The 26,008-nt window shown below is 53.9% G+C and overlaps 1 protein-coding gene across 2 annotated transcripts in view; it reads right to left on the reverse strand.

Annotated features, from left to right (window-relative positions):
• Positions 1-26,008, reverse strand: part of PRKCZ (protein kinase C zeta) — a 117,681-nt gene that overhangs the window by 89,120 nt on the left and 2,553 nt on the right. For both annotated transcript variants that reach the window (XM_087446978.1, XM_004425501.3), the window contains exons 2-4: positions 23,135-23,256; positions 22,033-22,122; positions 20,532-20,582 (exon numbers count right to left, since the gene is read on the reverse strand). In XM_087446978.1, coding sequence (XP_087303104.1) covers positions 20,532-20,582; positions 22,033-22,122; positions 23,135-23,256 — 263 coding nt within the window. The remainder of the gene's footprint in view (positions 1-20,531; positions 20,583-22,032; positions 22,123-23,134; positions 23,257-26,008) is intronic.

The raw sequence follows: 26,008 nt of genomic DNA on the forward strand, positions 1-26,008 counted from the left end.
CAAAGAATGGTGTGATCTTCTGCCTTGGAAACAAGAGCAGGACACTATTTTAAAAAAGAACCTTCAGAGCACAAAAAAGAGCTCTCGGAAATTTAAAAATAAAGACAAGACAACAAACTTAATGGATGGTTTGGACAAGAAAAATGGAAGGTATCTCCTAGAAAATAAAAGGAACAGAAGTGGAAAATAGAAAAGATTAGAGGTCCAGTCCAGGATTCCAACAAGTGGTCAGTGGTAGGTCTAGAAGAGGCAGCAGAGGGAATAATTCACCCAGAAATCACTGAATAAAGTGTCCCCTCCCCACCGGAACGTCAAGTCTCCACTGAGAGTTCCAGCTTGGGAGACAAGAGAGGCCCCAAAGGCACAGCATCTTGAACCCTGAAAACACTGGAGACGAAGAAAAGATCCTAAACACGTTCAGGAGGAAAGAACACACATGCGAAAATCACAACGGCTCTGGCTTCTCGATCAATCTGGAAGCCGGGAGACAGTGGCGCAAGCTTTCAGGAAGCTCAGGCAGAATCATTTCTAATGCAGGATTCCAGACCCAGCTAACCTGTCATTAGATGCACGGCTGGAGGACAGCATCTTCAAACTGGACCTCCAAACATTTACCTCCCACGCCCCTTCTCGGAAGGTCTCTGGAGGATGACTTAGGCAGAGATGAAGCCGAGAAGGGGCAGTGGGGGCAGGCAGAAAGGAGAGGCAGGGGTCCCCGCGCCACCGGCATCGAGGGAGAGCTGACCCCACCAAAAAGATCTGGCAAATGTGAGACAGGACTTCTAGAAAACTCTAGAACAGTATTAACTGCAAGAAACATTGAAAGTCATACAAAAAAGGAAATGCAATGCCAGTGGCTCATGAATATTCATGTCATCCACCATCATGTAACACCCAACGACTGAACAATAAACGGTGACACAACCCGAGGGGGACAGAGGCAGGGAGAGCCAAACTCTGAGACAGCTCAGAGAGAGAGGGGAACAAGCAACACCCCAAACGGATGCCATCTAGAGATGGCAGCGTAAGTGCACAATTGAGAAATCCGGAAATAAACGGCAAGGAGAACCCACTAAGAGGTGAAAGTGAGCCCCTGGCTGCGGGGTGGGGGGAGAGGGAGCGACATCCGGGCCTGTCTTCCTCTACTTTATACGTGACGCCGCCACAGCGTGGCTTGATAAGCGGTGCGTAGGTCCGCGCCCGGGATCCGAACCTGCGAACCCCGGCCCGCCAAAGCGGAGCGCGCACTTAACCGCTGCGCCACTGGGCCAGCCCCTGTTCTCTCTTTTTAAAACACACGGGGCTATTGAACACTTTAAAATGGAAATACAGAAAACCCAAAATTAAATTCAAAATAAGAAATAAGGTATACTGCAAACTTTAGACACAGGCCTTTAGCAATAACACCACCATCTCCTGACAGGACAGGACACCAGGCCCAGCCCCTCTATGCTGGACAGGACCTCATCCGATTCTTTCAACAGTCTCGCTTCACAGAAGAGTAAACAGAGACATGGCGTCAAGGGGGCCGCCTCGGGCCACGTGACCAGGGCAGCCCCGTAGGCGCTGACTAGCTGCTCTCCATCCGGGGCCCTTCCCCATGCGGACGCACGAGGCTGCTCCATCTTGCTGCAAGTCGAATCTTTTAAAACTTCCCACAGAAGAGATATTAAAAAAGCAAACTTTAAAAAGACCAGACACATTTACACCACCAAATCAAACAAAATAGAAAGTCAGGACCCCCCACCCACTGGCATCACTGTACAGCCTCTTGTTTGCCCAGTAAATTGTCACGGCCTAAGATGAAGCTGAGACAGCCCCCCGCACGTCAGACCACAACCACAGCTCCTCTGAAATGACCGAGAAAGGCTCTGCCGGTCATGCACTTGGTGTTCTCGCCTCTCCTGATTTTGAACCCGGCTCGGGGGGAACCGCAGACCCACCAGCTCACAGCGTGGCCGCCTGGGCTGGGTTGGTGTGTAGGCCTCAGAGACAGGGAAGGGAAGAGAAGCCAGTCACAAATGAGGTGCCCTACTCTATGTATTTAGGATAATCCTAAAAATAAGCCACTGTATTCAAACACACCGGCAGGGGCTTTACAGCGCTGTCTCTTGTACGAATAACAACTTTATCACCAAAAACAATCTGAATGTTGGATGAGCAATTGGCTCAGATGGCTTATTTTGGACAAAGCTTTATCTGCCCCTCCCATAAAGCATAAACATTTATGGAGGGCCTGCTTTGTGCCAGGCCCCTGGGCTGGGGGCTGGGGACCCCACAGGAGCAGGAACGCCCATCCCACCCTCATAGGGTGGTGGTTGTGGGAGTGGTGCTCTTAAGGGCTATTCACCCTGCAAGAGCAGAGGGAACAGCACAAGCAAAGGCCCAGGGGCAGCAGGGATTAAGCAAGATGGGGCCAGACCCGCCCAGCCCACAGCCCCCAAACTCGTCATTCCCCAAGAGTGAGGAGGGGCAAGCACAGAAAGGAAACTCTCTGTTCTTTGGACATAAACACCAAAGAGACATCAACCCTGGCACGAAGGTTTCTCCTCAATGGGACTGTGCATCGGCCCTGGCTCTGGAGAGCAGCCGTTCAGGGCCATCACCCCACCCCAGGAGAGCCCCCGTTCAGTGTGTCCTCACAACAGCTCTAAATCAGTAAAGGAAACAAGTGCTACCCACAAATGCAGATCCTCAGCCAAGTGCGGAGCCTGACCCACGGCGCCCGCTGACCGGAGCGTCGAGAAGAGCGTCCCCGCGATGGTTATCAGGTTAACAGGCACTGCTCTGTTCTGGGTGAACACAAACACGCAGCCCTCATCCCTACACAGATGCTAAAGGGAATAAGACAGGAGGGAATACGGGGGAGCGTCTCTGCTGGGACCACAGACAACCCTGACGGGGTCCCCACCACGTTGACAGCTGGCAGAAGGACGGCCGAGGGTGGCATCTGCTGGGAGTGCCACGTCTGGACTGACGGACTCTTGGCTGCTCTGTGTGACCGACTGGTTAATGGTGGGTCTGTGAGCCGGGCGGCCCTGGAGGTGACGCCTGGAGGGTTAGTTTGGAGCTCGGAGTTGGGCAGACAGCACACGCTCCTTACATAACCATCAGCAGCTCTGAACTTCGAGAAGGTGCCTCGTTGACGACTGATGCAGCTAAGATAGCAATGTGGTGAATCCACGTGGGTTTGACCAGGACACAGGTGCAGGTGAAACGCAGCCACAGCCCCGTCTGGCAGCATCAACATAGAAGGGGGGTCCTTTTTTGTTGGGCAGGGGGTCACTCCTCCAACCTGCTCCCATTTCATGGCTCTGCCTAAACCCAGCTGAGGCCCCAAGGCCCAGACGCCACCAGCAAGAGTGGCCTCCACCCGCGTTCTGGGTCCCCCTGGCAGTGTATCTACACTTTAAGGGTCCTCATCGGCTGTGCACTAGCCACGCGTGACCACACGAGAGGAAAGAGGCCGAGATGTCCCAGGCATCCCGAAGAAACATGACACAGCTGATTTCTGCTCACGGGCAGGCACATGCGTGAGCCCACACCCTGCTCACTCCCTGCCCACGTGCCCCATCAGCACATCCTAAATTCTATGATTCAAGATCCAAGTCACACGAGTTACCCCTGTGACCCAGGCTGGCTGCACAGAGTGGCCCATACTGCAACGGTCCCTTCTGCTCCGGGGGGAGGGGCGCGCTCTGCTCGGAAGGGCCTCCCTGCCACCCCAGCACCGTCCATATGAGGGGGGATCTGCCGCCCAGCCTGTCAAGGGGGCTGTCTGCTGTTGTTTCTGTTTTTTACCAAAAACACCTTGCAAAATGGATGTCAGAAAAGCACCCGCATTCCCACATCCCCACCAACGACCCCACAGCCCCCGGGAGCATTTGAGTCTACCTCCAACCATCTCAGAACAGAAAACCAGGCACTGGGGCCACGCTCATCACCGACATCCGACATCCGAGGACCCTGATGGAGCAAGCTGGCACGTCAACACTGGCCGTGCCACCCGGACTCCGGCACGACGCTGTTGTCAACGCGAACACGGAGCCGGGACCAGCAGAGGCGCGCAGCAGCGGGAGCAGCTCTGCGGGGCTCAGTGCGGGAAGACAGGTGCCGGCGGCGGCCGCCAGCCTCGGGGCCCGGTCTCCGGACTTCCCCATTGTGGTCCCTTCGACCCCTCCACTTGCAGCAATGCAGAATGAAAAGCACCAACGCGCATATACGCTCATTCTGGCAGCGGCAGACTCACGGATTCCCCACCGTGAGAGCACCCGCCGAGGACAACCCCCCAGCCAGAGCCCCGACCGAGCCAGGGGGTTGGAGGAAAACGAGATTATTCCCTGAGCCAGCCGGCTGTGCACTAACAGGCCTCAGTCACATACCGTCCGTTTTGGGGGGATCTATTTCCTTCCTGCACCCCCCGCATCGCTCACTGGGCATGTTCCTCTACAGCTTGTTTTTCTAAAAATCTGTCACCCCTCGGAAACAAGAGCCTCTCACTGCCCTTCCCCGGGCACGGCCCGGAGCTGTGGCAGCCGTATCCCTGCCCGGGGCCAGCGGCAGCGGTGCATCTGTGCTGGGAACATCTGTGCAGCCCGGGGACTGGGGGCCAGGCCGCTGCACGAGACCCGCGACGCGGACGCACAGCATCGGGCGGACGCACAGCATCGGCCGCTGCGAGTACCCGGCCTGCAGGCCACTGCCGGCCTCTCCGGGTGCGGAAACCGCACAGAGCGATGCGCATTACTCACCGGGCTTTCTTCTCCTGCCTCCTCAGCACAGAATTCTTTATGCTCTACGGAGCGGTGGGCGTGCAAGGAGGCATTTTCCTCCCCTTTAATGTGCCGATGCTGCCCTCTGCTCCTCTGGACCCCCGACAATAGGCAGGGTGGGCTCAGCCGAGAGGAGCAGATATTTAGAGGAAGGCTGGCCGGCCCGACCCCCGCCTCTCACATCCCTGCCTCCTCATGTCTCCAGGCCCGGGTGGTACCCGGCTCCCCTGGGAAGCTGGAGCCGGCAGCTGAGGCACCGACTAAAACCCGGCCTGGATATCAGGGAGCTGACGTCACGTGAAGACAAACATCTCTGCATCAAGACGTCCGGAGAGGACTCAGTCCCAAGAGGACGCGGGGGCAGCGGCCAACACGAGGGCGGCTCAGCCTCGGCGGCCTTTCAAATGCAGCGGCCACGGGGGCAGAGTCCAGCTGGGCCACCAGGTGGGATGTGGGACGCAGTGGCCACGGGAGCACGAGGGACCTCCGACCTGTGTCCACCGAGACTGAGGATGGGCCCAACACAAACGCTCGAGGGGGTCTGAGCCCTGGTGCTGCGGCCGGGAGAGGAGGGGAGGAGAGAGGTCATGGGTCAAAAGCTGGCCAAACTCGAGGTCAGGCGGCCTGTGATGCTGTGGCTGCTCTGGGGGCAGTGGGTACTGGGAAGGGCAGAAATGGGGAAGGCTCCACACACAAGACGCAAGAATCGGGGGCCTGGAATCACACACCCTCCAGCCAAACACGGGAGGTGCCCCTGCTGACCCGACGCAGGACCTCACACGCCGCCTGCGTCATGCCCGGCTGCGGCCAGAGCAGACCTGGAGCCACCAATGGATGGCTTGACCTTCCTACTCCCACCCTGTGCCCCACCCAACCCAGGCACCCCGTCCTCGCCAGCTGAATGAGCATCCAACCCCATTTCCCTTCAATTCCAAAAAACGTGGGGAAAAAGACGGCTCAGCCTAGGCCAGGGAGCTTGGCCAACTTCCCTGGAATCTGCCTGGCACGCTGACCCCACATGGCCAGGCTCCACGCTGGGGGCACGGGAAGTTGTAGGAAACGCCTATCCCCCACCCTCCAACAAACACTCCTGCTGTGATCAATACGCCAGTCAATACACTACGGGGCAGAGGTCTGGGAAAGGCAAGTGCCCCCTGGGTCAACCTCCCACCTCCGATCGGTCGTAAGCGGGCGTCAGGCGACAAATCTACGATTTTGTGTTCACGGCAGACTCTGGGCCAAAGTCATGGGTTCAAATTCCACCTCCTTCAGTAGCTTGCCGTGTGGCCTGAAGTCACTGGGAGCTTCAAGCCCCCGGTGGCTGACCGGCGTGTGAGAGCATTACACAGAATGCGAGACTCATAAATACAACACTTGGAGGCAGCGTTAGAGGAGAAGGCCCCCAAATCTCCTTTACTGGAAACGAAGATTGGTGACCTAGAGGGCTCGGTGCTCATAGCCAACAAGCTAAGGACGCTTTACGTTTCTGATTAGCTGAACAAAATAAAAACCGTAATATTTCAAGACATGAAAAATATGTGAAATGTAAATTTCGGTGTCCATAAGTAATGTTTTATCGTGGCTCATTTGTTTACATGCAGTCTGTGGTTGTTTCCACCTACAGGGGCAGCTGAGCAGCTGCAACAGAGACCAAATGGCCCACAGAGCCCAAAATATTGACTATCTGGGCCTTTACAGGAAAAGTTTGCAGACTCCCAACTAAGACCATAAAATCATAAACTAACTAAACCCCCATATCTACATTGGGCTTCAACGGGGAATGCAAATTTACCCCAAGTCCAATGTAAAAATTCACATATGACTGGCTCTATATCACAACCATCGTCCTTCAGCCAACTTCTCTCTTCCAATCCATTCCAAAACACCCAGTTTTGCAGAACTCTAGAAAACCCAGGCAGAACTGGCAGATTGCTAATTTTATTGGAAGCCTATTTTAAGTAGAAAACTAGCTTTTCCAGTTTGTTGCAAATAATTTGAGACAAAGCTCAATGAAACTGGATTTTTAATAAAACAATAGACATATCTATAAACACTGGGGAAAAAGTGTCAAGATGTTTTGGAAAGATTCTGAGGTAACCCGCCCACCGTGCCTGGAGGATGCTCCCGACAGCCTCAGCCCCCAGGTCTCAGACTCCCTGCTCCACCTACCGGCTGACCTAGAGCACCCCCTGCCCCCCCTGAGCTGGGCTCGCTTCCTCGCACACCCGAGGACGCCGCACTGGGCTCCAACACCTGATGGGAGCACTTTCCTTCCCCTTTTGATCTATCAGTCGGGGGCAGGGGGACTGTATGGTGAGCTGGCCTTACTATGCACTTAGCAGGTTCCAGGAGCCCTTCCAAACTCTGTCAGTTCTCACACAGCCCCCACGAGGTGGCTACTACCACAGACCCCCATCCACAGAGGGGGAAACCGAGGCACGGGGAGCTGCACCCACCTGCCCAAAGCTGCACAGTGGGCTCATCGCCAAACTGGGGTTTGGACCCAGCAGCACGGCAGCACCCACGTGAACGTTATGCCCGCCATCTTCTATGGTCTTACCAACACACACGTTCCCTGGCGCCACCACAGCCACATGGAGCCAACACCTGGCGTCTCCGTGTGGGTCCTGCCCACCGAGATGCGCCCTGGCCGAGGAACCCTCCCTGCCCAGCTCTGCTTCTGAGCTGTCGTCCAGCATGTGTCCAGGGAGCACACAAGCTTCCAAGTCAGAGAACAGGAAGCCCTAGGCCCAGCCAGTGCGGCATGAGCGAGGCGGGACCTGGGGGCAAGTGGGGTGGGGGCTGGCCCTCCTGCTACGGCCCACGTGAGCCCCTTTCTCCTTCCGCAGCCCCTGGCAAGGATGCCCCTTCCTCTCCAACCCACTTTGGCCCCTGCAAGCCATGGCTGCCCCCCTCCAGCCTTGACCCAACCCCCAATCAGGGTCATTGCTCCTCTGACTTCAGGATCAATGAGTCCAGGTGAGCCCAGGAAAGTCCAGGTGAACCCAGGTGAGCCCAGGTGAGCCCAAGAAAGTCCAGGTGAGCCCAGTTGCCCCTCAGGCCTCCCCCTCACCCCCAGGTTGGCATGCATCTTGTCGCCATCGTGTCCAGGCACCTGCCTGTAACACCTCAGGCTGTGAAAACTTTCTTTCCCTTGAGATGGAGTGGAAATGGTTTGGAGCCCGGCTTCGGGGGTGAGAGCAGATGGGCCTGTTGCCCCTCCACTGGCACCGATTGGTAGCAAGAGGGCTTTGAAAGCTATCAAAGGCCTGGGGCTCCTGACAGGCGAGGAAGGCCATCCCAACCCACAGGGGACACAGCTGCAGACAAAGGCGGTGGTCAAGCCATACTCTTGGCCAACCCCAGGCCCCACCAGACCTGTGGGTGAGGCTGGAGAGGGTCCCACTTCTCGGGTCTTGGCCCAGGTGCAGTCTTCTCCCCGACCCCAGAGGGTCTTGCCCTGGGTGTGGGGCTCGGCCCCAGAACCCCCACAAGGGCCCCCGGGCGACAAGAAGACAAGACAGCAGTGCGCCAGCTGCGCCAGAGTGAACATGGCAGCCTCTCCCGGGGAGCAGGCTGGGGCGGGAGGCCAGTCCCACAGCCCGCCAGCCCACCAGCGAGTCCAGGGACGCCTCTGTCACTCGAGTCTGTGACAGGCCAGGACCAATGACACAAAGCACACGGAGCTGCCAGCACAGGGGTCCACTGAAGCCAAACCCCCCAGCAGGTTTGTATTTTCTCTGTGGACTCTAGGGACTAAGAGGCATAGCTGCATCAGGACAGACTCAGCTCCGCCCCCGGCTCGACCCTGGTACAGACACTAGGCACCCCTTTGGGCACCGCTTTCCCAGGCGGTCACCCTGAGTCTCCACCACAGGCCACAGGGGGGCCGATGAGGCCTGACCCAGGGCGGGAGCCGGCTGGCAGGGCCACCCTGTCCCATTGAGTTGCCTTGTCCAGGCCCGTGGCCGTCCACTGAGGGTCGCTGAAGAACGTGGGCTGGAACAACACAAACATCCCCACCCAAAGAGGGACAGCTGCTGGTGCCCGCAGCATCCACGTCCAACTCCATGTGACAGGTCTTGCCGTACAGCGAGACTCCTCCTCCTCCTCCTCCTCCTCCAGGAAGCCCGCTGGGGGCCAACACAGAGTGGCCGGGTGTCGAGAGGCCCCACTTTCACTGCCAGGGGTGGGGGCCACTCACCACCCACCAGGAGGGACTGCCCCGAGTAACAGAAAGGGCTTGGTTTATTGCGTTGAAGTCTCCCGCCCTATAAGTGCCACTAATTGTCCTTGAAGACACATTAAATAACAGCTGGCTCTGTGGGAAGTCTGTCCTCAGCACTTTTACAAACACTATTTTATTTACAATCCCATTATTCCCATTTTATAGGTAAGGAAAGGCAGTCACTAAACGGGTCAGTCCTTCGCTTAAGGATGATGGAAATGCCATTCTCGGGGGGGCAGAGCCATGACCACTGTCTGGACACTGGCCTGACCTCCACCCATGCACACGGTGGCCACACCCCTCCCAGGCCCCCAGGCGGGGGGCTCGCTCCAGCTGTCAGTCGCCTCCCAGCCCACAGCCCCCAAGGCTGGAGCATCGAGGCCGCAGTCAGGGCCCTGGGAGAGGCCCCTGCAGAGAAGGGCCCTGCAGGAGTGGCTCTTCCCAGCGTGGCTCATGGAGATCAGGTCACATTGGTGGGAGTGTGGCTGGACGTTAAGGACAAGTGGCCATCAGAAGGGGTCAAGAGGGCAGTGGATGGCAGGAATCGGGCAGGAGGATCCCAGTGTCCTTGGGAGAAGGTGCCCCACCTACAGGTCCATGGGTGCGGTGAAGGTCCTGCCAGGCTGCTCACTGCAGGACGACCTACAGAAGAGCCACCCAGACCCGCATCTGTCCCACAAGGCGCTGGCCCGGGGATGCCCCTGACCACCAGCACCGGCCACAGCAAAACTACAGCCTACAGACGGCCTCACCCTCTGCACCCAAACCTCTCGTGGAGCCTGGTATGAATCTGCACCACTGTCTGATCCAGGGCCCCTCCCCTCAGAGCTTGCATGGGATCTCGCCCTGGACACAGCTCTGAGGGGACACTGGGCTCCCCATAAACCTGCACAGCCTCCACCACAAAGCACCACACAAGAGAGCCCGCAGAGACCCTGCACAGAGAGCATCTCCCGGGGATAGACCCCACCCAGAGTGCTGGGGCAGTCGGACCACCCACACCACCCCTAGGAGACCAGGCAACCGGACCCGAACGTGGACAAGTATAGAGGACTGAACGGTGGCCCCAGAGACACATCCTCGTCCTAACCCCCAGGCGGGACCTTATTTGGAAAAAGGGCGTTAGATGTTTAATTAAGTTAAGGACCTTGAGATCATCCTGGATTACCTGGGTGGCCCTAAATCTAATGACGGGTGTCCTTACAGGAAGAGGAGAAACACACGGACACGGAGGGAAAATGCCACGTGATGCTGGAGGCAGAGACTGGAGCAAAGTCTACAAGCCAGGGACTGCCGTCCACCACAGAAACCAGAAGAGGGTCAGAACGTACCCTCCCTCAGCGCCTCCAAAGGGAACCAATGCCTCCATCTCCATCTCAGACTTCTGGCCTCCAGACGGAGAGGTCAGTGTTGTTTTGAGCTTGTGGTACTTTGTTGCAGGAGCCCCAGGAACCTAACACCCATCAACACACCACACTGGGGCGTCTGGAGGGGCTGCCCCGCTCAGAAAGAGATCACAGACCCCTGCCCACCACTGAATCCTCAATGCCCTCGTGTAGGCCTCCGCCGCTCGTCTGGGCTCAGGGGGCTGAGAGGACGAGGTGGCCTCAGCAGAGCCCCAGAACGGGCCGTCCCGTGGGGCGCGCTCAATGCCCCTCGTCCAGAAGGGGTTCAGCTGCCCGCCAGCCCTGTGCCTTCCACGGCCTGTCTAGGGTCAGGGACGGTGAGGGGGAAGGAGAGGAGAGGGTCCCTAAGAGGGATCCTCCCATAGTGCCCAGGTGGGGCCCATTACTCTTACAACAGTGATCTCGTGGGGCCGGGCAGGGGACTGGCCTTGCTCCCCTCACCAGGCAGCACCTGAGTTCAAGGGACTGAGCCTTTGCTTGTCACATAATTATCTACTTTGCAGGAACCGTGGCCCCGGCCTGTGTGTGGTGCATTATTGATGTCCTCACCGCCCCCAAGTAAGACATTTGCTGCATCTTACAGGTGAAGCAGCTCAGGATGCTTCCGTGAGTCCCTGGCCCGAGGGGCAGAGCACAGAGACGTGCGTTTGCTGCATCTCGGGCCCATGAGCTTTGGCCACTCAAGACTGAGAGAGGAGATGTGTCCAGCCAGACACCCAGGCCAACACCATCCTGGACACAGATGTACATTCCAGATGGATCACAGACCAAAATTCAAGACACAAACTACTTCTACCCTTTGGGGTAGCCAGAAAGGAAAACATTAACAGATTTGAATGGACAAAAATCAAATATTAACATTTCCGTGTGACCAGAGACACGACAAGGCACATGACAGAGGAACGGCCTGGGGGAAAATTGCTGCACCGCGCAGCGGTGGTGCACGAAGAACCGATCCAGCGTGAGAAAGGGCGCTGCCGTGAATGGACAATGCACAGAGGGAGAAACACGAGTGGCAGTAAGACCGAGGCGCTCACCACCGGCGGGGACCCATGAGATCAGCGCGCCATCACAAAGCCCCTCTGTGCGCCCTCCTCCCGGCCCTGGGCTGCCCGGCACTCCCTGCCCGGAGCCAGCAGGTGGACCTCCCTCAGACACCAGCCTGTCGCATCATTCCTCTGCTTCAACAAACCCCCAGAGCCACCGCGGATTCAGCACACTGCAGGGCCCACCCTGCCCAGGGACATCGCCGGCCAGCCCACCTCTCCCCACGGTGCCCTGGCCCACCAAACCACAGGATTCTCAATTCTTTATTGTGCCAGACACTCTGCCACATGCCCTTCTCCCTGCCCAGCCCTGGAATGCCCTGGAAATGTGCTTCCACTTGGTGGGAGGGACCCTCCTCTCTCAGCTCCCACTGGGCCCTTGTTGCTGACGCCAGGGAGCACGTCCCCTGCTGAACCCCGACGGCACAGTCACCTCCATCACTTGCCTCTGACGGGCAACAGGGGGCCAACTGAGGTCTGCTCACGCAGGACCCGGAACTGGACTGAAGTCAGACCCCTTGGAGAGGGGAAGCTCACAAGGCCCTGCTGACCGTTTATTCTGGCACTTCAATATACACAAGCCGGACTAACTCTTTATGTTGTAGCCAAAACAAAGTTACCAATTCAGTATTTTAAGAACCTATAGGGCCGGCCCCGTGGCTTAGCGGTTAGGTGTGCGCGCTCCGCTGCTGGCGGCCCGGGTTCGGATCCCGGGCGCGCACCAACGCACCGCTTCTCGGGCCATGCTGGGGCCGCGTCCCGCATACAGCAACTGGAAGTATGTGCAGCTATGACATACAACTATCTACTGGGGCTTTGGGGGGAAAAAATGAATAAATAAAATCTTTAAAAAAAAAAAAAAAGAACCTATAACCCGTACACAAATGTTCACAGCAGCACTATTCACAAAGGCCAAAAGGCAGAACCAGCCCAAGTGTCCATCGGTGGATGAATGGATAAACAAACTGGTAAATCCACACAATGGAATATTAATCAGCCATAAAAAGGAATGAAGCAACAACCAGACAGAAGATAAGTCAGGAAACAGAGGACTTGAGCCAACCAGATCTGACAGACACACACAGAACACACCACCCAACAGCAACACACACACTATTCTCAAGTGCACATGGGGCATTCTCCAGGGCCGAGCATGTGTAGACCACAAATTAAGTCTCAGTATATTTTAAAAGACAGATATTACGTAAAGTATCTTCTCTGACCACAGCAGGATGAAGTTAGAAATCAATAACAGAAGGAAAATGGGAAAATTCACAAATGTGTAAAAATTAAACAACATTCTCTTAAACAACCAATGGATCAAAGAATAAATCAGAAGAGAAATAAAAAAACACTTAGAGACAAATGAAAACAAAAACACAACATACCAAAACTTACGGGATGCAGAAAAAGCTGTGTTAAGGGGGAAACTTATAGCTATAAACTCTGACATTAAGGAACAAGAAAGATCTCAAGTCAACAACCAGACTTTACAACTTAAGGAACTAGAAAAAGAGCAGACCAAACCCGAAGGTAGCAGAAGGAAGGAAATACTAAAGATTAGAGTAGAGATAAACAAAATTTAAAAAATAGAGAAAAATCAATGAAACCAAAAATTAGTTCTTTGAAAAGATCAATGAAATTGATAAACTTTTAGCCAGATGGATAAGAAAAAAGAAAGACTCAAATTACTAAAATCAGAAATGAAAGTGAGGACATCACTACCGATCCTACGGAAATAAAAAGGATTATAAGAACGTACTATGAACAATTGTACACCAACAAATTGAATAACCTAGATGAAATGGACAAATTTCTAGAAATACAAAACCTACCAAGACTAAACCACAAAGAAATAAACAATCTGACTAGACCTACAACTAGCGAGAAGACTGAATCAGTGATCAAAAATCTCCAGACAAAGAAAAGCCCTGGCCCTGATGGCTTCACTGGTGAATTCTACCAAACATTTACCTTTTTTTTTTTTTTTTGTGAGGAAGATCAGCCCTGAGCTAACATCCATGCTAATCCTCCTCTTTTTGCTGAGGAAGACCGGCTCTGAGCTAACATCTATTGCCAATCGTCCTCCTTTTTTCCCCCAAAGCCCCAGTAGATAGTTGTATTTCATAGTTGCACATCCTTCTAGTTGCTGTATGTGGGACGTGGCCTCAGCATGGCCGGAGAAGCAGTGCGTCGGTGCGCGCCCGGGATCCGAACCCGGGCCGCCAGTAGCGGAGTGCGCGCACTTAACTGCTAAGCCAAGGGGCCAGCCCTCTACCAAACATTTACAGAAGAAATAATACCAATCCTTCTCCAACTTTTCCAAAAAATTGAAGAGGAGGAAATACTTCCTAACTCATTCTAGGAGGCCAACATTACCCTGATACTCAAGCCAGACAGAGACACTACAAGAAAAGAAAACTATAGACCAATATCCCTTATGAATATTGATGCACAATCCTCAACAAAATACCAGCAAACCAAATTCAGCAGCGTATTAAAAGGATATATACAATAAGTGGGATTTATTCCTGGAATGAAAGGATGGCTTAACATATGAACAATCAATGGATGTAATACATCACATTAACAGAACAAAGGAAAAAACTACCTGATCATTTCAATTGATGGAGAAAAGGCATTTGATAAAGTTGAAAATCCTCTCATGATTAAAAAACCTCAACAAACTAGGAATAGAGGGTACCATGTGTGTTTCTTCCTCACACTACCAAGCAATTAACTCAATTCTGACACGATCTACCTGGAGATAGCATCGTATCCCACAGATCAAGGGCTCAGTCCTATAAGACTGCCCCTCTCCCCAACTTCAGATGCCAATGGCCAGTCCTGGTGTCACCTGTGCTAGTGACGTGCCGGCTATCGGTCAGAGGTTCCCAATACGCCCTCCTCAGGGCATAGATTAATTTGTTAGAGCTGCTCACAGACCTCAGAAAAACATTTTACTGACTAGATTAACTCAGGAGGAGATGCAAAGGGCAAGGCACGGGGAAAGGTCATGGAGCTTCCATTCTCTCCCTGAATCTCCATGTGTTCACCAACCCCAGAAGCTCCCCAAACTCTGTCCTTTTGGTTTTTTATGGAGGCCCCATTACATGGGCATGATTGATTAAATCACTGGCCACTGGAGACTGATTCAACCTCTAGCCCCTCCCCCTCCTCTGAGGTCAGAGGGGTGGGACTGAAAGTTTCAACCCTCTAATCACTTGGTCTTTCTGGTGACCAGCTTCATCCTGAGGCTATCCAGGGGCCCCACCCTAAGTCACCTCATTAGCAAAAGCTCAAGTGTGTTCAAAAGGGACTCCTAATGAATAACAAAAGACACTCCCATCACTCAGGAAATTCCAAGGGTTTGAAGAGCTCTGTGCCAGGAACCAGGAACAAAGACCATATATATTTATTACAAGACAGAAGGAAACTACCTCCTCGTAATAAAAGCCATATATGAAAAACCCACAGCAAACATCATACTCAATGGTGAAAGACTGAAAGCTTTTCCTCTAAGATAAAGAAGAGGACAAGGATGCCCACTGTCACCACTTCTATTCAAGCTAGAGCTGGAAGTTCTAGCCAGAGCAATTAGGCAAGAAAAAGAAATAAAAGGCATATAAATTGGAAAGGGAAAGTAAAATTATCTCTGTTCACAGATGATATAGAAAACTCTAATGAGTCCACAAAAAAGTTGTTGGAACTACTAAACAAATTCAGCAAAACAGCAGAATACAAAGTCAACACACAAAAATCAGCTGCATTTCTATACACCAGCAATGAACAATCCAAAAAGGAAATTAAGAAAAGAGTTCCATTTCCAATAGCATCAAGAATAAAATACTTAAGAATAAACCTAACAAGGAGGCAAAAGACTTGTACACTGAAAACTACAAAACAGTGCTGAAAGAAATTAAAGAAACCATAAATAAGTGGAAAGATAGCCCATGTCTATGGATCAGAAGACTTAATACTGTTAAGATGTCAATATTAACCAAAGCGATCTACACATTCAAAGCAATCCCTATCAAAATACTAATGATATTTTTTGCAGAAATAGAAAAGCCCAACCTAAAATTCATATGGAATCTCAAAGGACCCCAAATAGCCAAAACAATCTTGAAAAAGAAGAACAAAGCTAGAGGACTCACATTTCCTGATTTCAAAACCTACTATAAAGCTACAGTAATCAAATCAGTGTGGCACTGGCATAAAGACAGACATACAGACCAATGGAACAGAATAGAGAGCCCAGATATAAACCCTCACATATATGGTAAAATGATTTTTGACAAGGGTGCCAAGACCATTCAATGGAGAAAGGACAGTCTTTTCAAAAAATGGTGCTGGGAAAACTGGATATCCACATGCAACAGAATGAAGTTGGATCCTCATCTAACACCATACACAAAAATTAACTCAAAATGCATCAAGGACCTAAATGTAAGACGTAAAACAATAAAACTTTTAGAAGAAAACATAGGACAAAAGCTTGATGACACTGAACTTGGCAATGATTTCTTGGATAGGACACCAAAGGCAGCGGCAACAAAAGAAAAAAATAGACAAATTGGACTTCAGGAAAACTGAAAAATTTTGTGCATCAAAAGACACTATCAACAAAGTAAAAAAACCTCACAGAACGGGAGAAAATATTTGCAAATCATATATCTGATAAGGATATACAGAGAACTCCTAAAACTCAACAATAAAAAAACAAACAACCAGATTCAAAATGTGCAAAGGACTTGAATAGACATTTCTCCAAAGAAGACATGCGAATGGCCAATTAGCATGTGAAAAGATGCTCAATATTGCTAATCATTAGGGAAATGCACATCAAAGCTACAATGAGACATCACCTCACACCCATTAGCATAGTTACCATCAAAAACACAGAAAACACCAGGTTGTTGGAGAAATTGGAACCCTGGTGGTGGGAATGTAAAATGGTGCAGCCGCTGTGGAAGATATTATGGAGGTTCCTCAAAAAACTCAACGTAGAATTACCATATGACCCAGCAATTCCACTTCTGGGTACATATTCAAAAGAATTGAAAGCAGGGTCTCAAAGAGATATTTGTACACCCATGCTCATAGCAGCATCATTCACAATACAGTTATGCAGCTCATAACGATGTTTTGGTTAACAACAAACTACATGTGCAACAGTGGTCCCATCGATCAGTGCCATACAGCCTTGGTGTGTAGCAGGCTCTTCCGTCTAGGTATGCGTGGACACTCTATGATGTTCACACACCGATGACGTCACCTAACAACTCATTTCTCAGAACGTGGCCCCTTCATTAAGCGACACGTGACTGTAGCTAAAATGTGGAAGCAATTCAAGTGTCCATCAACACGTGAACGGATAAACAAAATGTTTGTAAACAACAGAATCTTATTCAGCTTTAAAAAAGGATATTTTGTCACATGCTACAACATAGATGAACTTCAAAAACATCATGCTAAGTGAAAGAAGCCAGTTACAAAGGACCACATGTCATATGATTCCATTTACTGTATATGACACGTCCGAAACAGGGAAATCCACAGAGGCAGAGCGAAGATTGGTGGCAGCCAGGTTTTCTTTCTGAACGTGTTTTAGAAGTAGGTAGAGGTGGTGGTTGCACAACAATGTGAATGTACGAAATGCCACTGCATTGTTCCCTTTAAAGTGGTTAAAACAGTAAATTTTATGGTATGTGTACATTACACAATTTTTTTTAACTCCTGTAAAACTGATTAACTTTCTTTCGACTGCCTGAACAGATTGCGTGGGAAGGTGTTTTGCTAAAAGTGAACACAGGCCCTTCCAGCTGGACATGCACAGATGCCACTGTGCGGCAGCATTTCTGCTGCTTTTCCATGTCTGGCCGCCGTCTGTCAGTCCATCCAGGCCCGTGGTCCTGCCTCGGATCCAGGGCGCCATGTACACCCTTGGTCTGAGCCTTCTCACTTACTCCCCGAGTCGGGCAAGGCTGCCTGAGGCCAAGGAAACTGTGCACACGAACACCCACAGGGGCGCCAGAATCACACGGTGCACCCAGTCCACCGTGGCTGTCGGGTGACCAGAACAGAGTTGTCCTAACTGCCCAAGACTGGCGTTAAAATCGAGTCAAGAGGGGCCGGCCTGGTGACGCAAGCAGTTAAGTGCGTGCACTCTGCTGCGGCGGCCCGGGGTTCGCTGGTTCGGATCCCGGGCGCGCACTGACGCACCGCTTGTCAAGCCACGCTGCGCAGCGTCCCATATAAAGTGGAGGAAGATGGGCACGGATGTTAGCCCAGAGCCAGTCTTCCTCAGCAAAAAAAGAGGAGGATTGGCAGATGTTAGCACAGGGCTGATCTCCTCACCAAAAAAAAAAAAAAAAATCGAGCCAAGAGCAGAATACGGGAGAGAGGTCAACGCTCGAGGAGCCCCAGGGCCTGGGAGACGCCGCAAGAGGTGGCATTCTGCTCAGACTCCCGACCAGTGAGGTGACCACCGTCCTGCTCCCTCGTGCGCTGTCCAGCCAAGCGGACGTCAGCGCATGGCGTGGGCATCTGTGAGCAGGGGAGGGACACTGCCCAGTCAACCACCCTTGGCACTCCCCAGGGACCTGGCCGCCTCCCAAGCACTGGTGGAATGTTCTCCAACGAAGCTGAGTGGTCCCCAAAGCCTCAGAGCCGCCCCTGGTAAGCATCTCAAGGACCTGCTCGTGTGTCCAAGACGATACTTTTGAGAAGCTCACCACATTCTCCACGTTCCCCCACAATGCTGCTGCCGCTACCCGCGTGTCACTCCCACTTCAGCCTCCGGCAGAGACCCCCGCCCCCAATCCTGCACACAGAGCCCAGCCAGGGCCCATCACCACGCCCTACACGAGGCCTGAGTGCGAGCCTGGGTCAGCATCCACCTGGGAAAAAGCAGGGAGGTGCCGAGGTCACGGACAAAGAACCCAAGACTATGGGGCCACCCTGCCGGGGCCCTGGCCACACTGTGGGCTGAGACTGAGAGGCGGGAACACCGTCCCTCAAGCCCTGAGGCCACACTGGCTGCTGGCAACATCTCTGGGCAAATAGACAGCCTGTCACCATTGTCAAAAGCCATCCAGGTGACAAACAAATCTGGCTGGAAGAGCCCCTCCTACAGAGTGAGGTGGAGGGGACAACCTTCACCTTCCTAGCGGGAAAGTCCATCTTTTATTTTTTTATGTGTCCAAAAAGACACGTAAACTGTCAAACGTGTAACTGCCCTTTCAGGGTGCATGCCCCTCTCCATGGGACGTGGGCACCCCAGAGGGAGGGTCACCGGCAGGAGAAGCCCTTTGAGGGACAAGGACCCTGAAGTCCCTGTGCCATTCTCTTCCGAGGCCCCCACTGACGGGCTCCTCTCTGGCTGCCTGGGGCCCCTGCAGGCAGGTTTCTGCATCATGGGGTCTGCTCCCGCCAGGCTCCCCCCGCCTCTCTAGGCACCCACTGCAGGTCCCCACCTCCTAAATCTCCTCCCTGACCCACAGCCTTGCAGCGCCCACGTCCCACTTGCGGAAAAGCCACACAAGCACCAGCTGCTCCTGGGCCAGGCGGTCCCACCTGGCCTCTTCCGCCCTGGAAGTTCTCACCCCCGGGGCTCCTCTCTCACCACCTTCCCAGTGCAGCGTCTGGGCCTCCGAATCGCAGGTTGCACCCCCACACACACTATGCACTTACTTACGTATCTCATCTGCCATCAGCCACCTGCCTCCCGCTAGGCCATCACGGGGCTCCTGCTGTCCCCCCGCCAGCAGGAGAGGCACCACAGGGGCAAGTGGAGGAATGTGCCTCCTCAGGCTCTCCCCTCATTGCCTGAAACACCCCTCACGTCCACCTCCATGTCCACCTGCCATGGCCACACCTCCAGCTGGTACCTGGGCAGTACTGGCCTCATCAGACCACTCCACCCCACTCTTGCCACAATCCACACTCCAGACGTTTCTGGGGCCCCACTGGCCACTCCTTCAGGGTCCCCTGCTCTCTTTGGGGGACCCCAGGGCCAGGCCTCAATCATCAGCCACTCTCTCCTGTTGCTCCAACAGCCTCCTCTATGCTGAGGGCTCCCAAACCCCCACCTTCAGCCCCGACTTCCCCCCAAATCCGAGACTCACACACCCAACTGCCTGCTCGACATCTTCACCAGGCCCACCAGGCGATGCAAACTCAGCACAGCCCCTGCCCAAATGTGCTCCACCCCAGCTCCCTGCCCAACACAGGGCTGAGGGACCAGACCTGGGAGCAGGAGGCTGGCCTGGAGCCCACCCCAGGACGCCCTGCTGGGAAGGGAGCTGAGCCAAGTCCCCTGAACTGAACGAGTGGCCACCTTGGTCCGGAGCTCCTTGCTCGCCTCGGTGGAGACGGCACAGTCTGGGCCAGAGGCTGAGCAGGGTGTGCTGGTCGGTGTGGAATTTCCACACACCCTGGACACGTGGGTGCTCTGCCCCAAAGGACGGCACGGGGCAAAGCTGCTCCAACCCACTCATGGCCCGGTGGCCTCTGGAATGCAGTCAGAGCTCTCCTCTGCACCCACTGTTCCTGGGACTTCATCTCCTAACAACAGACCCACCGTGGACACGAAAAGGACCCACCTCACTGGGGGCCGGTGTGGACTGGGAAGGGCAGACGACCAGGTGTGAGGGTGGCCGTAAGCTGGGGCAGACACATGGGAGCAGCATCCAGTCATGCCAGCCTGGGCCCTCCCCTCCTGGGGGAGATCAGGGAGTTTCCTGGACTTTTCCTTATGGCACCGACTGACCAAGCCGGGGCCATCCCCAATGGCAGTTAGCCAGAACATACACACATACAGTCCTTGGCAAAGGCAAGGACTCCAGCGAAAACCCCACACGAGGTCACAGCGGCTGCTCGCTCTGCCTTTAGACTCTTCGTGAGGATAAAGGTTCCTAAGTGACAGATCACAAGCAGCCGCCATTGTCACCCTCCTGCCATAATGAATCACGAGTTTACCCCGTAACCCGCAAACTGAGAGTCCACCCCGTAACCCACGGAGCGCGAGTTCACCCATAACCCGCAGTCCAAGTCGTAGGAAACCTGGATCACTCACTGTCTTCTCCGGGACACGGCATGCCTGGCTGCTCGGGGATGCTCGGGAAGACTGGACAGAGAGAAAGAAAGCACGTCAGTGCCCATGCAGCCTGCCATTCAGCGCACAGTCTTTCCTAAGAAGTCCTACTCCGAGTTATCGGGCCAATGTAGTTCACACAAAGCCCACCCTGCCAATGAGAACCTGCTCTTGGGAGATGCTCGCTAAGGCAAAACCTTAGAACCCCAAGCACATCTACGGCTGCCAGACTCCCTTTATAAGACTCAAAATGCACTGAGAAGGCAATTGGAGCAGCCGAGGTAAGAGAGCCGTCCAAGGAGAACTCCCGATCTGGATTAATAAATTAATATGAGAAAGAACTGCAATCACTTTGAAAACTGACTTCTGAAAGCACATTAGATTCCAATTCTTTATACTCAATATGGAGTTCAAAACTAAATATCTTAAAATATACCCTGTGCTTCCACAGTAAATTATTAAAATAAAGCTAAAACAACCTTTTTATTAATCTAGAAAATAAAGTGAATTTTTAAAGCACCACAGCCCTCAATGTTGAGAGGCAACATAAACGCACTTACCATCACAATAAATAAAGGGGACTAGGTTAGGTTTTAAATTTAAAACCTCATTTATATAAAGAGCTACAAAAGTTGGATATTTTGTAGCTCGGTGTTGGGGAGAATGATGATCCGACAGAAACCATGGACAGTCTCGAGCTCTGGTCCCAGGCTCTCGGGTTCAGCTGTCCACGCCTGCCAGCCTGGTGAAGAACCTAAGCTGCATGAGAAGTGGATGCAGACATGGCCGGTCGGCCACAGCTGCTGGAACCACGCTCTCTCGGGCCCCACAGAGACCCTGTGGAACCCTGGAAGTGCTTGCGAGCACAGTCTGAAAACCCCCAATTTAAAGACTCTACTGAAATGAAAACAATTGGTATTTCCCAAGACCCAATTCTTAACCCAACTCAGAGCTTAACAAGCTAAAGAGAGCTGAGCCTGGGGAAGCCACAGGGAGGGTCTGGTCCATCCTGGGCAGTGCGGTGGCAGCATGCCACCCACCTGCCACGGGCCCCGACCCTCTGAGCTCTGGGAGAGGTGGAGGCAGGTGACTGGACCCAGGCTTCCAATGCACCAGAGAGGCTGGCCCCCAGGAAAGGAGGGTGATGTGGGTCAACAACCAGAACCCAGGCGGCTGTGTCCAGTGAGAAGACCCTCACTAACCCTTTACCAGTAAGAGCAATCTTCATTTGGGTTGATAAAATGTAAGAGAGAAAAAACAAACCCAAATTGCATTATATTCAACATCCTTAAATTCTCTGGCATCCTAAGATTTTAAACTGTGATCCTCCGTGTGGCTTCCAGTGCCTCAGGAAGTCTGGTGAAGATGCCCACAGCCAAGAAGCCCCTCCACCCACCGGGCTCCCACCTCCCCAGACCGCAGGGGACAGACGTGGAGGGCCCCGCCTCCCGACTCCCACCCCCGCCTGCCGGCCGCCACTGACCGTGAATAATGAGCCCCTCGTCCCTGTGCTGACAGGCCAGGCGGAAGGCCTCCTCCAGCTCCATCTGGGAGGACACAGTGCAGGGGTCACCTAGGCAGGGCAAGAGACACGGCTGAGGCCACCGCAGGCCTAAGGCAAAGGGTCTGAGATGACGTGTACTCGGCACGTCAGAAACAAGTTTGAGAGGGTGCTGTTCGTGACCGGCCACTCCCAACTCAAGCAGAGTTGGGAGGTCCCAGAAGGACCTGTCGCCCTGCCCAGGGCCCCACCTCAGAACCAGTCAGTCCTCAGAAGGGACGATTTCACTCACAGCCCAAGAAGGCCCCCAGAGAGCTAGCACGAACTTTCCTGGCTGGGGCAAGATTAAGGACATTCTTCTTAGGTCAGTCCTAGACAGAGGGAGAGGCTCCTTGCCCTCTGTCACTGGACAAGCACATAGAAATTCATAAAACCACAGCCCCATGTGCTCATTCCAACGGGAAGGGGGTGGCCTGGAGTCTCCCTCATGCTCATGCGTCCTCAGCTGACAGTCATAGTCACAGCCACGTGGGGGACGGGGGTCTCTCCTGGACAGTCTCCCAACCCCTCAGCTTTCTCGGATGTGTTTCCGACTATGAGAGAGGAGGGAGGGTGGGATGGAGGGAAGGAGGGAGAGAAGGAGGGAGGGAGGGAGGGCGGGACACCATGGGGCCCCAGCTGCAGGTACCCTCTCACTTCCCCTGAGGAAATGCAGAGTTCCCCCTTCCCAATCACCCACCAGAGATGCCCAGCATGTGAGCCAGGAAGGCCAGGTAAGGAGGTAAGGACCCGCCCACAGCGGGGGCTGGGAGACCCTGCAGCCTTCCGCTGCCCAGGACCAGTCTGCCATAGGGCGGGACGTCCTCCTCCCGAGGGGCATCTCACCTCCTGGCCCCCAAGCCCGGTTTCCCTTCACGCGCTCGGCCAACCTCCTTCCAGGAAGCGATTTCCCATGTCCCCACAAGGGAAGCTGGCTGTTAACAAGTTTAATTCGTGGCTTTACATCTCCCGAGGAAGGGGCCGGGCACACCTCACAGGCACAGACTTAGAGATTTACGGCCTGATGGACACACGTCCAGGCTACCTTCACTGTCCACCCACTTGAGGGTGAGCGGGTGCCCTGGATGCAGACTGCACATCTCTCTCACTTCCTCACAGAGCTCCTCGAAGGTCATCGTGGCGTCCAAGCTGGTGATCAGGATGTCCCTGGGCAAAGAGTAGGCACACATGTTTCACCACGGAGCACATTTAAATCAAATTAAATACTGATTACTGATTAACCAAGTTATTGATTAAATAAATGAGATGAAATTTTCCCCAAAGAAAATATTACAGCCTCCCCCAATAGAACTGACCACAGTTTTTTAAAAATACCACCACGAATGCCCTTGCACAGAAAGGAGAGACTGATCCTGGCGCCTGGATGCGTCTGAAAGGGGGAGAAAGAAGGAGGTGGGGGCGGCAGATAGCGCCCTCTCGTGGAAGCCGCCAAGCCCCTGCTCAGCCACCAGGTTCAAGTTCTGCCCAGAAGGTCACCCAGGAGGGGTGGGGTGGACACAAGTCTGTTCAGTCAAACCCATCGGCTTCACTAAACCTTCCACCCAGGGCCGGCCCAGTGGCGTAGCAATTAAGTGTGCGCGCTCCACTGTGGCGGCCCGAGGTTCGCAGGTTCAGATGCCAGGCATGGACCACACACTGCTGGTCAAGCCACGCTGTGGTGGCGTCCCATATAAAGTAGAGGAAGACTGTCACAGATGTTAGCTCAGGGCCAATCTTCCTCACAAAACAAAAACAAAAACCTTTCCCCCAACCTCGACAGCGCAAAGGGCAGCACGTCACATCTCATCTGAGGGAGTGGGACCTTCAGGGGGAGGCAGAAGTCGGGGTGAGGGAGGAGCAGAATGAAATAACGTAAGAATCTAAGGCTGCTCTTCTAAACCCTGGGGGGACCATCCAACTGCTTTCAGTGCGGCTATGACATAGTCCAGGCACTTTTTTTTTTTTTTTTTGGTAAGGAAGATTGGCCCTGAGCTAACACCTGTTGCCAATCTTCCTCTATTTGCTTGAGGAACGGTGGCCCCAGGCTAACATCTGTGCCCATCTTCCTCTATTTTGTAGGCAGGACGCCACCACAGCATGGCTTGGTGAGTTGTGTAGGTGTGCACCCAGGATCTGAACCTGCAAACCCCGGGCCGCCAAAGCAGAGTGCGCCAAACTTAACCACTGCACCACTGGGCCGGCCCCCAGGCATGTTTTATTTGAAGAGCATGTCATAGAATGTTACTGTCTTTTATCTTTTCATCTAAAAATGGGATGTTGAAGGTGGACGATCACCCTTTGAGGGCTGGCCCTTCAGAGGTGAGGCAAGTCAGCACAGGGGAACCAAGGATCCCCCCAAGGAGGGTAAGGGACGGGGCACTGTTCCCCTCCTCCCATGCAGTGAAACAAGACCCAGCCCTGTCCCCCACAACAGAGAGGAGGGATGGCAGGGATGGCGCCAACTCAGGTCCAACGTATTTTTACTCAAACTGTGAGCAGGAACCACAGCCTGGCCGGACACACTGAAGTTAGATGCTACAAGAGTGTGGAGCCTATAAAAAGAGACCTGAAGAGCTCCAAAACATCCCAAACAACAGAAATGTAGGGTCCACTTGGAGTTAATACCACTGGCTTCTGAACTCCATCAAACAAGGGTCTATAAAAAAAGTCTTTGTCCACAAGACAATAAATCCAGGGCTCCAGGGTCCAGGGTCCAAGATCCGTCCACTGGGAGCCCACTTTGGCCAAGCAGAGCCCACAGGTCTCACTCACCCTGGGGGCTCGAGGGAGATGTCCCCAGCTGCTCACCCCTTCCCACTGGAACTGGCCACCTCAGCACCTGCCCCCAGTACCCCAAGCTCTCCATGGGGACTAACCCAGCGCATAATGTCGCTAAGCCTGTAGGGTCAGATAGCAGGCAGACAGGGAAACTGGGGCACAGAGGGGTCACGTGGCTCATCAGTGGGGGCTCCAGAGACCAAACTCCCACCCCCACCTACTCCATCATCCTAGGGTCACCCGGACCTGGTACCCACACTGCCCAGCACACTTGCCACCAGACCCAGCGCCCACCAGTTCTCCTGTCACTCAGAACTCTGGAAGTTGGGGTCTGAAATCCCTTCACTTTTGACCTCTCCCTGCCCCATGACCCTCCCCCTACAATTCTGACCCCAAGTGGAAGCTAGGGTTCCCCCCAATGCCTCAGGGCCCAGAGGCCAGGAGGGCGGCTCCTGTAAAACCCCAGAACCCCAGCACTGTGGAAGCGCCTGACATCAGGCTGGACCACTGTGGGCCCCTCATAACCTGGTCAGAGCGATTCGGCTCTTCCCCTCCACAGAATGACTTCAGCACGCGTGGGGAGAGGCCATCCCACCCCCACGGCCAGACCCTGACCACCAGCCCCAATGTCAGCCCACTCCTGAATCAAGCAGCTCCTCTGAGCAAACAGGAGCTCTGGAGGCCACCAGCTCAGGGCCCCAAGTCAGAGCCCTGGGCAGCAGCCACCAGGAGTCTGCACCCAACAACCTGGTGGGCTGCCCCTCCCTGGACTCCTGGGTCTCCCTCCGGCCGCAGTACCCACCCCTGGGCTTTGCACATAGCAGGTTCTGGAACAGAAGTTCTGGAACACAAGCTTGAGCTGGAGAGAGGGAGGGTCCAGCACAGCTGTTTCTGTGATCTTAGACAAGCGGGCAGAGAAGGTCTGCAAACCCAGCACATCAGCTGGAGTCCCCTGAGAACGCAGGTGTCCGGGACCCCACCCAGACTCGGGGATGGCACACCCTGCTGGGGGCAGGGAGACCCTGGTCTCAAGCCTTCAGAGCGCCTCAGGGGACGGGCAAGGGTGGCGAGGAGAAGCTATCACTGTGCGGGCGGCTGAAGACCCTTCCAGTTTTAAGAAGAGTTTTCAATGTGTCTGACC

The sequence above is a fragment of the Ceratotherium simum genome, chromosome 22, assembly GCF_057802395.1.
Source record: "Ceratotherium simum simum isolate JZ-2026a chromosome 22, ASM5780239v1, whole genome shotgun sequence".
Lineage (NCBI taxonomy): Eukaryota > Metazoa > Chordata > Mammalia > Perissodactyla > Rhinocerotidae > Ceratotherium > Ceratotherium simum.